Here is a 13,088-nt window from a genome sequence, read left to right as displayed (position 1 = left end):
GATATGCTTCAGCCATTCATTTTACTTTCATTAATTCACATCATCTTCATCGTAGATGATTGACTACCCAAGCAGTAAGACAATCTGGAGTGCGTAGAATGTAATACTAGATTGAATTATAACTCCTAGTTTGTGCCCTGCAGCTCCACGTAAAATAGCGATTAACATTGACAAACATGAATGTTGTAATATGTGCTTGCTCGTCTCCATATTCTTTATAACTTCCACCTCATCAACATTACTTAATTGCAATTTACATGGTTTCCAAGGTGAAAGAAGGACCTTAGGTGAATAAATGATTCACACCGTCAAAGCATTAGATTTTTGTAAATGGTTAAAGTTTTGAAACACTTTGTTTCGGAGGATTGTTCTACTTGAGGGTGTTTCTTGTTTGTAAAACTAGATGCATTTAATATTTTAAGTCCAAAACTAGAAAGGTACAAAATTGAAGTAATTTGATATTTATAGTATTGTGATTTAAAGAACTTTTAATGATTTGACATACACATTTTAAAATCTGTTACAAATGACATATGGACTATAAAGAGTTTCTTTAACAAATCATGCCTTTGCACCATATATTTATAGCTCAAAAAATGATGATTAACAATGAAGAAAACAAAATTATAATTGTATTCAAGCAAATTAGGAAGAGGACTGTCTAAAAGAATGTATTATCTGCAAATATTTTCCATAGAAATTTAAAAACTCATTTGAGAAATGTGAACCTTGATAAACATTTTATTATCAATATAAACCCTATATTTATTTTTTCAATAAATATATATTAAAGTACTTATGAGGAGATAATTTTAAGATTCTCCCAATATAATAATACCGTTTATTGACAGAGTACCTGTTTATTTGAACTTTGACTGTAATTGTATATAAGGAACAGTAGGACTATGATTGTTCTTGTCTCTCTCCGTCGACTCTACTTGATTATAGATTTTTCTTGACTATACAAATATTGGCTATAACTTGATATTTTGTCCAATTGCAGTGACAGTTTACATATCAGTATTGGACGATTTGCTAGCGAGAACATCTGTGTGTACATATTTGTTAGAAGTTCAACCAATATCTCTCGGATCAGGCCAGAACTTGGAAGACTTTGTGTGAGTACAAACTTTATTTAATTATAAGTCTCAGGGGAGTTTTTATAAAATGCTTTTATATAGTGTTGTCTTTGATGTTGTTCTATTATTAAATATTCGTCATTTGCACAACTTGGTTTTAATAAAAGTATAAATTTCTGTAATAGAAAATTTACTGTATGATTAGCTGGCTATAATATTTATACTTAATCATTATCTTGATAAAATGATGGATAGAAAAGTGTCCAAAATTACAGAGAAAGAAAAATATATATTTTTAGAGGACAATTTGGTTTTTTTTAAATATCAATTATGGCAAATATATTTTTCATTATTACAAAATCAATATAAATGTTTTTTTTAAATTTATTAGTGATTGTCTTTGTATTAATGAAAGCAATCTTAGCAATTCATTATTGTTGAACATATGATTTGAATAAAATGCAATATACTTCAAATTTATAAATTCTTTTAAGCAAGCAATGTTAAATTCTTGACACAGTGTCAATTGATAAAAAATGTAGATGACCCTGTTGAATAGAAATAAACGTTTTAAATTTATAACAGTTAATATGACAAGAAAATGTCCCATTTGTTTACATATGATAAAATTCTTCAAAGATGAAAAGAATTGTATTTGTGTTAGATTTGTAAACTTAGAAAGTAAACTAGATGAGATTTAGGGGGATCTTCAGATATCAATAAATTTCTGACTAAACTGGGGCCCATATGGGATAGGTATTTTAAAATTCACCTTTTATGACGTGTTGAGGCTCTATCATTCATGTTAGTCACATCTTAATATATAATTTGATTCTTGAAAAAATTCATACTGAGCATTTTTTTTTTAATCTTTCGGAACGTTTTAAAGAGTATAATTATTAAAATTAAGCTCATGACTTTGACTAAGAATGCAAATATTAAAATCTTTGATAAATTATAAAGAGCTCAATTTTACTGTGTCATATTCATTTTATATGTGGTAGTTTGTCAGTTTTTGAAATGATTGAACATTTTCATCCAAAAAAGGATTTGGTATGTAGAGTGGTATTTCAAGTCATAAATTTTTGGAATTCTTGAAAAAACATTTATAACCACCAGAAGTCATTTAAATTTGAAATGCATTTGGGATATTGAAAGGTTAGCATTAACGTAAACCTTTATTAGTTTTCTTCCTTTGAAGGTCCCCAGAACGATATTGAACTATTGGTTAAACCTCTTTCATTGCAATCTAAAAAACTATGACCTTCTTGTAGACAGTTGAGGTCTGCACACATTATACTATCAAATTATTTGTAGTTTTCATAGATTTTTTAAAGTATGGGTCTTTGTGTTCATTGAGCTTTGTTTAAACTTCTATCAATCCGATTCATAGAATCCATGACAGAAAGAAAAAAATATATTTAGACTAGAATTTAAATGTGATATTTTTATAACAATCGTCTATATAGATAAAAGTTATTTGACAATGACACACACCTCCACTTGACAGATATATTCCTTCCTTTGAAAAAATAGCGAAAGGAAATTACAACCTTTCTTTGTATATATTTTAAACTTTCGCTTTTAAATCATTTGAGCCGAACATTTGGGAAAAAGATGTAAAACAAATAGTTTGTTGAACTGGTATTTGTATAGTAAATGCTACCTTTCAAGCTTATCTGGCCATAATTTTCCATATTCATGTCAAACTGAATTTAAAGAGGGATCTTGATAACTACATGTAGATAACCAAAGTCAAACACTGGAATTGGTAGGTAAGAATACTTTTTACAGAACTAATGCTTCATAAATTATGTTTAACTACCAAAAAAGTTGGCAAAACTTGTTTCCCATTTGATCAGTTTGATGAGATTCAAACTACCTTTAACAGGGTAGGTAGGATCCAGCCATTTTCAAAAGGGGGTTCCCAATCCAGGAGAAAGGGGGTTCCAACCATATGTCCCCATTCAAATGCATTAATGGTAAAAAAAAAGGGGGGGTTTCAAACCATGGAACCTTCCCCCTTGGATCTGCCACTGTTTAATAAATTGTCCAGTTGGTACATGCATTGAGAATGGGTATTTCCTTTTGTATAAGCACAGTAATTTGAAGTGTTTGGCTTACCAGTTTGTATTGATTCAAATAGTGAATTCAATTTGCATAATGCCGTTTCCTGTCATGATGATGTGACTGATGAACCATTAACACGTTTAACAGTAAAATGTCAATGATAAATTTATACACTTTTAAATGTTTAGGCCAATTGGTGTTAATAACAAAAATGGTGCAGGATTTTCTCGCTGCCTATTGGTGGCCTTTGGTTGTTGTCTGCTCTTTGGTCAGGTTGTTGTCTCTTTGACATATTTCCCATTTCCATTCTCAATTCTAGTCCCAACTTTGTGCAAAGACTTCTACACACAAGATACCTTGGATTAAATTAGATTAAAATGGTATTTAAAATTGAAAAATGAAGCTATGTAGCATCTTAACCTTTCTCATGTGGGTTGTTTAATAAATTCAGAGCCTCAAGGAAAAATAGAGAGTACACTATAAATTCTCCTTCTGTAATTTTCTATATCAATCTCAGGTGGACTATTTGATCTCTTTTGATGCTGTAATGTTGAGATAAATTGATCCTGCAGAATAAAGTTATGTTACAACATGCATTCCTTTTACAGAAATAGATACACAAGTTCAATGTATCCAATTTGATATCTTGGGCTTGGTTCATTTTATTAATATCAATGTACAACCTAAAATAAACATTTTAATCAAAGAAAAAAACTTCTAATACGTTTTATCGTTTATTGGGAGTCTTTTGATCTCTGAAGAGATTGACCAGGTAAAAATAAGACCAGAGAATTTTATTGGTGATTAAAAGAAAACCTGCATTGAAGTCAATAAAAATATGATGTTAACATTTCATAAAGGGGTGTCTATTTGTTCTGATGTATAGAGACTTAGAATGATTGTACTGGTTGTGTTTGAAAGGCGCCTTGTAATTTTCAATAATTTTGTTGAAATTACAGTACAAGGCCTTTAAAACAGCATGTGAATAGATACAGTGTTTAACATCATGAACATATAGATTCACCACTTTTAATGCACTGATAAAACTCTGGTCTTTATTTTGTTTAAAAATTTAGAAAATCTTCTCTAATGCGACTTGAATGTTATAAATATTTTGCAACTTATGTTGCTGGGTGTGTTTTTTTTTTTCATAAAGAAAGACTTTATTTCTGCTGCATTATTTTATCATGCAACAAAGTTTTGTCAATAATGACTTTTTCATCAATTTTTTTTGTCTCATTTGTTTCTGGGTATTTTTATATCTTTCCACCAATGAACTTTTTGTCACTTTGATATTAAAGAAAAGAAAACCATTGATGCCGCCAAAAAGATGTAGTTAATATTGACAGTGATTATTGTGGACTGTGAAAATAATAAATTAGAGACAGTTTCATGGCAACATATTTGTGCATTTTATTTTTTATCATACAAAGCTAGTCAATCCCAGGTCATGATGGGAGTAATACTAAAGATTAACATTTTGTAGGTTACTGGTTGAAAAGTCATTTACTTCTGATTTTAGTTTTAATGGTCATTCACTTTAGGACTTTAAAATTTGATTTCATCCATTTTAAGAATTCAAACATGACTGACTGTCAAACAAGAAATAAAAGCTGTTAAAAATTCAACATCTGATGTGTTTATTTAGAAAGGATATTGTTGATGTTCTTTGCATATTTAAATGAAAATTAACTTTAAAAGGATAAATTTATAATTCAATTTTGCTCCACTTACTCATCAAAACTAGGTTTAAAAATAAATCACAAAATTGATAAATTTTACTCAAGCAAGAAAAATTGGCACCATAGCTAGTAATATGTCAGAAGAGACTTTCAAGAATATCCCACTGACAACAGAGAATAGCTTATTGAGTAAGTTATGGTATCCAAGGAATCAATACAAGTAAAAGTTACATCTTGTAGGCTGAAAATGCAGCAACTAGCTCCTCTTTTGCTGGCCAGTGTAGTTTTAAAATGCTTACAGCATTAAAAAATTAAAAGTATATTCCTTATACAAGGATAGAGATGGCTGGTTTTTATTGATGGGTTTTCTCTTCATCAACATTAGTTATGAATAGAATGAATATTAAAAAAAAATATGGTAAGTCAAGTCAGTTTAAGGTTTAATCAGTAATGTATAATTAAGTATGATATTGATTTAAGAATAAAATACTACATTTTGTATTTGTCAATTTTGTTCTATTATTACGTGACATGGATGGAATTCATCTAGGTCCATCTAACTGTTGTGATTAAGTCTATAGAATAGTTATTTAGAATAAATTGGATTCCCATCATATATCCATGTACTATAGGATATTCCCATTGACTGGTTGGTACCTAATGGATTATTGTCTGCAACAGTAACATAACATGCAAGGTATACAGTTTTATATGCATATTCATATTATACTTAGATTTATAGTAGATTACTTCTGTTTCCCTACTGTTCAAGTTATCTACAGAAGGAGATATGGTGTTTCCAAATGTCAAGAATATTGAAGGGCAGTTGCTGCAATGTTTCAAATGGATTGATAGTTTCATAGCCTTGATGTCTGGGAAAAAACTTTTAATTTTAGTTTCTTGTGTATAATTCAGAGTTTAGTATGACATCCATTATTACTGAACTAGTATACATATTTGTTTAGGGCCCAGCTGAAGGACGTCTCCGGGTACAGGAGTTTCTCGCTGCATTGAAGACCCTTTGGTGACCTTCGGTTGTTGTCTCTATGACACATTCCCCATTTTCATTCTCAATTTTATTTATTATCCTTCAACATTCAACAGATTTCTTGATTGTAGTTTGGGAAATGTTGTTATGGTTGTCAACTTTTTGACATTGCTATTTGATATTGTATGTACAAAGGGGTGAGCTACTATGATCAATATATGTAAAATCTTTTATTTTGATTTCAGTTTCAGTCATACAGATTCCACCAATCCTATTGGTAGATTAGCATTAGCCAGAAGACGTGGAGATGAACATCAGATGAAGAGTTGTATCCTGTCCCTCGGGAGATGTCTCCAAAGGCTGATCACGTCTGTAAAGTACAATGATAACAAAGTCACAGAGTCTATACAACATATGCTGGAACTTCTACAACAATTGGCACTGAGAGATGAGGTAAGTTCCATTATAAAGGAAGCAGGAAGAAAGAAACAATTTGCTATAATGTTAAATGGGTAATAAAAAGTAAAATCACAAAAAGATTGAACTTGTGAGTAAAATTTCAAACAGAAAGTCTCTAATCAAATATTTTCAAATGGCAAAATCAAAAGCTCAAACACATCAAACAAATGGATAACAACTGTAATATACTGGACTTGGTACAGGCATTTTATTATTTATAAAATGTTGGATTAAACCTGGTTTTAAAGCTTGCTTAACTTCTATGATATGAATAAATGAAACTTTGTCTTGACATGTTATGAAGATTTAGTGTGACCCCTTTAGCACTACAGTCCTCTGGAATAGTACTAGGCTTTTATGCTTTAAGTAACATTTTGAATGGCATTTTTCACAAAGTTCATTGAAGGGAGGGATGTCATCTGTCTCTTTTTTTGAGAGAGACAATTTACAAATCTTCCTTATTTAACTTACAACAGCGCCCGTTTTAAATTGTCTAATAAGATATCCCGTACACAATTGCATTCACAACATAGAAATGAACTTTGAAAAGGGCTTAACTCATAACATCTATAAGAAGCACAAAGAAACAACTCATAACATCTATAAGAAGCACAAAGAAACTAGCAAATTCACACAAGACACAAATTATAGACCTGATAGTACTTGCAGTTACTGAAAGCCAATTCATAGTCAATAACAGCTAAAAAGACCTATCTTAGACTATCTTAAGACCAAAATATCAATCAATATACATCCTGATTAAGTAAAGTAAAGTTTTTCCTGGTTATGCAAGAAACATTATTGAGAAAAATAAGTTATATACTGTCAGACACTGACAACCATCTTATCCCTCCTGAATTAAACTTAACAAGGAGCAGTTGTTATCACCAAGTTTAGTTCTCATTATAAATGACAGCTTTTCCAAGTAATTAGTTTAAATCATGTACAGGTTGTACCATATCAACTGCTTTAACTATAAAAAAATGACTTCAAATACTGCAGTGATTGAAAAAGTCTAAGATCAGCAAAAAATAAAACAATATCACTGTTTAATTTAATTTTTGTAGGCAATATAATTTCCCAATAGGTTTGTTCTCAAGAAATATTTTGAAGAACAATAAACATGATAAAGAGATTTCTTTTCTTATCCGGGTATAGAGACATTGATTTATTACATTTCAGTTAGAAGTCTTACAGACAGTCCAAGCATTAGAGTCTTTGGTGTCATTAAGTCAGAAGGTAAGAAGATTTGTTAGAAAGTACAGGTACTGCATAATTGGGTTAAATATATATATATAGATGTCTATACAACACACCAACCAGCAAATTTGATATGTACTTGATCATCTAGAATAGGTGATGCTGCAGTGCACAGATTAGAAATTCTTCTTTATAAAAGTCTTCAGATTTGGCAATGCTACCACAGGCTGTTTCAGCCATTTTCACAATGGGGGTTCCAACCATATAGCTATTCAAAAGCATTGATTGTCAAACAAGAAAGGACCTGCTTGATTAGCCCACTGGGTATAAATAGTAATATATGAGAGGTGGGGATGTTATAAAATCTTAATAACAAATCATATACAAATAATCTTCTTTGTATATTACCATCTCATCTCTGTAGACTGTTGGCGTAAATTTTAAGATTTCTATATTATTTGACCATGTTACAGAAGCAGTCAACCAATTACATGAAGTCAAAAATATAAATCAAGTATTAGTTGTTTTCTATTAGACACAAAATATGTCGTTTAATTGTTGACCAACTACCAATATTCCAGAATGTATAAATATAGACTACAAGTTTGTATAAATGTGTTTGCTACAGATATCAACTCCTGAGACACAATTTATGCATTAGATGTTGACTGCAAGAGCAATAATTCTGTGTTAATGTTGATTTAATTTTCTGTATTAGTGTAATTCTACTGGTGAAGCAGTGATAGATTCTTATTGAATTATATTTCTCGTACAACATTGTCCTAATGTCATGATAGCAGACACTGCTAAGTGCAGTTTTATTTTCTCATCCAAATGTTGTGACAATGGTCTTATTCAGAGACTATATATCAGATAAATTAATTGTAATTAGAGAATTGGCATTTTGTTTCATGTGGTAATTTGATGAGAAATCCGAAGAATTTATGACTTTGAAGAAAAGGGATGAAAAAATATCTATATGAGAAAGATCTAGGTTAGTGTGACATACGTTTTATGCCAGCCATAATTACAAATTCTGTTAAAATCGATTCATTTCTTTTGCTAAACTTACTTTACAGTTCTTCCGCTATATACTGTTGGCTATTGAAGTGAATGAAATTAAAAGGGAAGATAATATAAATTCTCTTGAAGAAGCAAACTTGTCACACATAATCTTTCATTCTGTACGGATTTTCTGTTCTTTGCAGATTCATTAATAGTGTTTGTTAATTTATTTACAACCTTAAAAGACGCTTAGCAATGTCAAACTTTATGTATCCAATAGACACCTGTTAGTTGTTGAAAACAAAAAATATATATATATTTTGTTGATCTTTACATGTTTTGTTTTTTTGTGTCTATGGATTGCTGTCTCATATTCTGCATATCTACTTCTATTCATAGCCTTGACATAAATGTCATGTAAATTAATGTTGAAATTGTAAACTAAACAAATTTTGAAAAGTGCGCTGTTCTTAGTTTAATATATCCTTTTTGTATACCTTATCCATAGTACATGTAGTACATTACCATATTAATTTGGAAAAAATTAGATAACATTAGGTCCGAGACCACAATTGTCGTCCCTTGTTTTTCGTTGTTCACGAATATAGTCCCTAGTGTTGACAGTGGGTTACTTGCCATTAATTTTTATACCTCTTCCAAATTTATTTCTCCATGTTTATTGCCTCAAATTGCAAGTATGGGGGTGAAATTACACTGTAAAAAAAATTGGGTCCAGAATTTTAAAGGAAAGTAGTGATTTGGTCCAGCTGAAAAAGGTTGAAAATTAGCACTTCGGAAGCTGTCAAAAGATTTCAAGACGCCCTAAATATAAAATTGTCCATATTTTGAGTTAGAGCCGATGAAGTTTTCTATAATTTTGATATAATTTGTCCCAAAAGTAGTACAACACACTGTAAAAGTTTCTTTGAGAAAGCGCAGGTGGGATTTTTTTTATTTTCATTTATGTTCTAAAAGAAATGCACTACGAAATAATTGTGTTCTCGGACCATTAAGTTGAAAAATTTCCAAATGCTGTTTTATCTTCACATTAAATATTTCAGAATATTTTTTTTTAAGTAACTAACATTTTGAGTAGTTTTTTATGCGATTTCAGTCTTTTGGGAAATGAAAATTAGTTTATTTAGATGTTCATGATAGGATTGATAACAGTTTATGGGAGACTTCTTACATTAAAAAAACCTTCTGTCACCATGGGGATAATAGCGGCTAAATGTAATAGAACCATTAAATCTAAATGTTTTCTGGAATGTTGGAATTCATAATGGGATGAAGTTTTCTAGCTCACCTGAACAATAATGTTTGTGTGTGAGCAATTGCCATCACTCCTGCAGTTTATAGGTTCTTTTCATAATTCAACTTTTTTCAACTGCCACTTCGGACCAGACAAATGGTAGAATTGCACTTGTGTCATTGCTTCCTTTTTTTCAACTTTTAACTTCTTAAACAACATATTCAGTTAAGATAACATTTATTCCTGTCCAGTCTTTTATTTTATTAATATTTCCTGAAATTTTTAAAACTGTATCTGCTGAATATAAGCCTTCAGACAGTTTTCTGTACTAGAGGTTGGTTATTAAGACAGCAATGTTGAAGGATAGAAAAGGAGTTAACAAGGTAATTTTGAATTTGTAGCATGTTATTGGAATTTTTTAGAACCAGGAAGCAATATATTCTGTTCGCAAAGGATCCATAAAAAATTTATGTTGTATATGAATCTTCTGTCAAATTTTCTCCAAATATAGTTGCTGATCTTGTTACATATTAACAAACCACATTTTCTCTTATCAAGCATTCTTTCCTGTTGGGATTAAACCTCTAGAAAATAATCTGTCAAATTCAGGAATGGGACATTTGGGAATGAAAACTTTAATTTAATGTAACGCTGTAACCTAACGCAAAACAGCAATATAAAAAAGCATGATGATAAAAGATGTTTTATACAGGATTGATCGTCAGAAATGTATGAGCATCATGGGATATTTGTATGTGTCTGGGCATTCCATAAACTAATTGATTGTTCTGTGGAGAATGACTTTTAGGGACGTAATTAAAATAGACCTGAAGGAGACAGTATAATAAGTATGAGAATCACATAGAAGGAAGGGATTTAAAACTAGATTGGACTTTAGATGACACCTACTGTTATTGAAAAGTTACGTAGTCATTTCACAGGTTTAGAAAATGTCATTAACAAGAGTTTTATTTCTAAAAAACAAAATTTCTTAAAGACTTTTTTTAGAAAATAAGTTCAAAGATTTGGAAATTATTTGTTTTTATCACACCTTCTGTATGGTTCCCATCAAACATTAATCAAACTTTGTATGCCTGGTCATAGATTTTCAAAAACAATAGATAAAGCCAAGTATAAAAAGGAAGATGTGGTATGATTGCCAATGAGACAACTATCCACAAAAGACCAAAATGACACAGACATTAACAACTATAGGTCACTGTACGGCCTTTCTTCGATCTTGGACAATTTTCTTAATTTTCAGTAAAAGTTCAATTTTCATCAGTCAAAACACTCTTTGATGAGAAATATAGCTTGTTTGTTGCTTCTAGTTTATTTATGTTTAGACTTGTGATAAGGTATCTCTACTGAATCTAGGGTAACTAGCTAGTAACTTGTCTTATGGTCAATCATATCACATCTCTTTATTTCATATTGATCATTGTGTCTTTGAGTTTGTTCTTTGTTTGCCTTTTTATTTAATTTATTTGTTAGTCGTATCTTTTTAGCCATAATGCCTTTGCAAACAAATTCTTTTAGAAAGTCTCTAGTCTTAGGAATTAAATGATGTTATTGAGAAAGACTTTGCTGGATGTCATTACAGATTTTAAGATTGAAATGCATATTTTCTTACATAATTCTTATCTGTGGCTTGTAAAATATTGTTTTTCTGTCTGGAAGTAAAGTATACTTTAATATATAAGAAAAATAGTTCAGTGTCACTCCCTTTTTGTTTTATTTGATTGATGGCCATATAAGCATAGCTGGTTCTAAGGAACCTTTTAGTCGTACATCAGATACAAAAACTGAAAGAAAGACTTGTCAGCAATGATATACAAATAAATCAATGTTGAAAAATCATATTTCAGAATTGATTCATGGTAGACAAGCATTTATAGATGCATAATTGATTTGAAAAACATTGTCTTAAGAAAGTCAGTCTTGTGTAACACAAATTGTCTTTGTTCTTGGTCCTTATCCATTCATCTTTGCTTCCCATGTTACAGAGTTTTTTTCTTCTCATCGATCTTGCTGCAAAAGAAAAGGAAGAAGCTAGCTTGAGTACTTTATAAATTTTTAATGTAGTTAAGGTGGGCGAATTGAAGACTTAATTAACTAAATTGAACAATACCAATTCTGTTAAACAAAATGTTCTAGTAATAGTATTAAAAACTAAACTTAAATTATAAGTTCAAAAATTGTATGAAGAATTTTAAATGTTTTAAGCTATATAAAAAGGTAAAATTTGTAAAATTTTAATGAATTGATTAATAATATATTTTAATGTAATATCTGCAAATAAATTTTGAATTATCTCAATAGAATTGCATGTCAGTTGAAACAACCATTATACTTATTATTTGTAAGAAAAAGAAAAATGTCAAGTCATAGTTGTAAATTGGATGGAAATCCCTGAATCCTAACTCTTAGTTAGTTTTGTTAGGTTACGGATATACCACCATTGATTTGACAATAAATGCATACAAAACATTGATTGTCAATAAAAAAGTTTAATATTCTTGAAAAAACATGGTTTTCTATTACCATTGACTTCCGGCCTGAAATCAACCCGTCCTATGAAATATTGAATTGCAATTAATAAACAATAATGCTTTTCAGTTTCTAACTAACACTGGGATATATGAAAGATTAATTACTCCAAGCTTCTTTACAAGTTATTTTTATTTGATTTCTCATTTTAAGCCAATTGTTGGTTGGGAAGCCTACAGCTGCTATGGGTTAGTCAATATTTCAATGTAAAGTTGTTTGATAAACAATTGTTTTTTCATCGTCTTCTAGTATAAAACATATTCATCAGCCCTTAGTTTAACGTTTGAATGTTAACATTTCTTTTAGTTAATACTGATACATAAATAATGACAATGCTTTTGATGCTTCCTAATCTTTACTAATGATTATAATTCATTTTAAATACTTTTGACTTGGAAGAATAATGGGTTTGAATATGATACTTCAGAAGATTTTGTTATATTGGCTTAAAAAGAAATGACCAAAAGAAAACGATAGTACACAAAACCAAAAAAGATATGTAAAGCACATATAGGAGAAGCAGGTTTGCACATATTTGTTCTCAATAACTGTAAAAAACAGATCAAATACCACTTCCTTGATTTGTGTCCCTTATCAAAGAATTATTATCACATTTTACAGCATAGTATAGTGGTATATGTCTAGAATTATGGTGAGAAACCTGTGAATTCCATGTTAATAGAAGAACTTGAATATTCCCTTTCTCATCATCTTAGATGACATAGATTTAATAAGGAAATATTGTTCCTCGATAAAAACTAATTAAACAATGGCATTTATTACTCAATCCTTTGTTTGAGCAT

At 30.1% G+C, this 13,088-nt stretch overlaps 1 protein-coding gene across 1 annotated transcript in view; it reads left to right on the top strand.

Annotated features, from left to right (window-relative positions):
- Window positions 1–13,088, top strand: part of LOC139511735 (polycystin-1-like protein 1) — a gene marked incomplete in the record, with an annotated part of 223,869 nt that overhangs the window by 144,552 nt on the left and 66,229 nt on the right. The window contains 3 exon segments of the mRNA XM_071298777.1: window positions 1,004–1,118; window positions 6,065–6,272; window positions 7,461–7,517. Of these exon segments, the coding sequence (XP_071154878.1) occupies window positions 1,004–1,118; window positions 6,065–6,272; window positions 7,461–7,517 (380 nt within the window).

The sequence above is a fragment of the Mytilus edulis genome, chromosome 2 (genome assembly GCF_963676685.1).
Source record: "Mytilus edulis chromosome 2, xbMytEdul2.2, whole genome shotgun sequence".
Lineage (NCBI taxonomy): Eukaryota > Metazoa > Mollusca > Bivalvia > Mytilida > Mytilidae > Mytilus > Mytilus edulis.
This window is presented reverse-complemented; position numbering and strand designations above follow the sequence as displayed.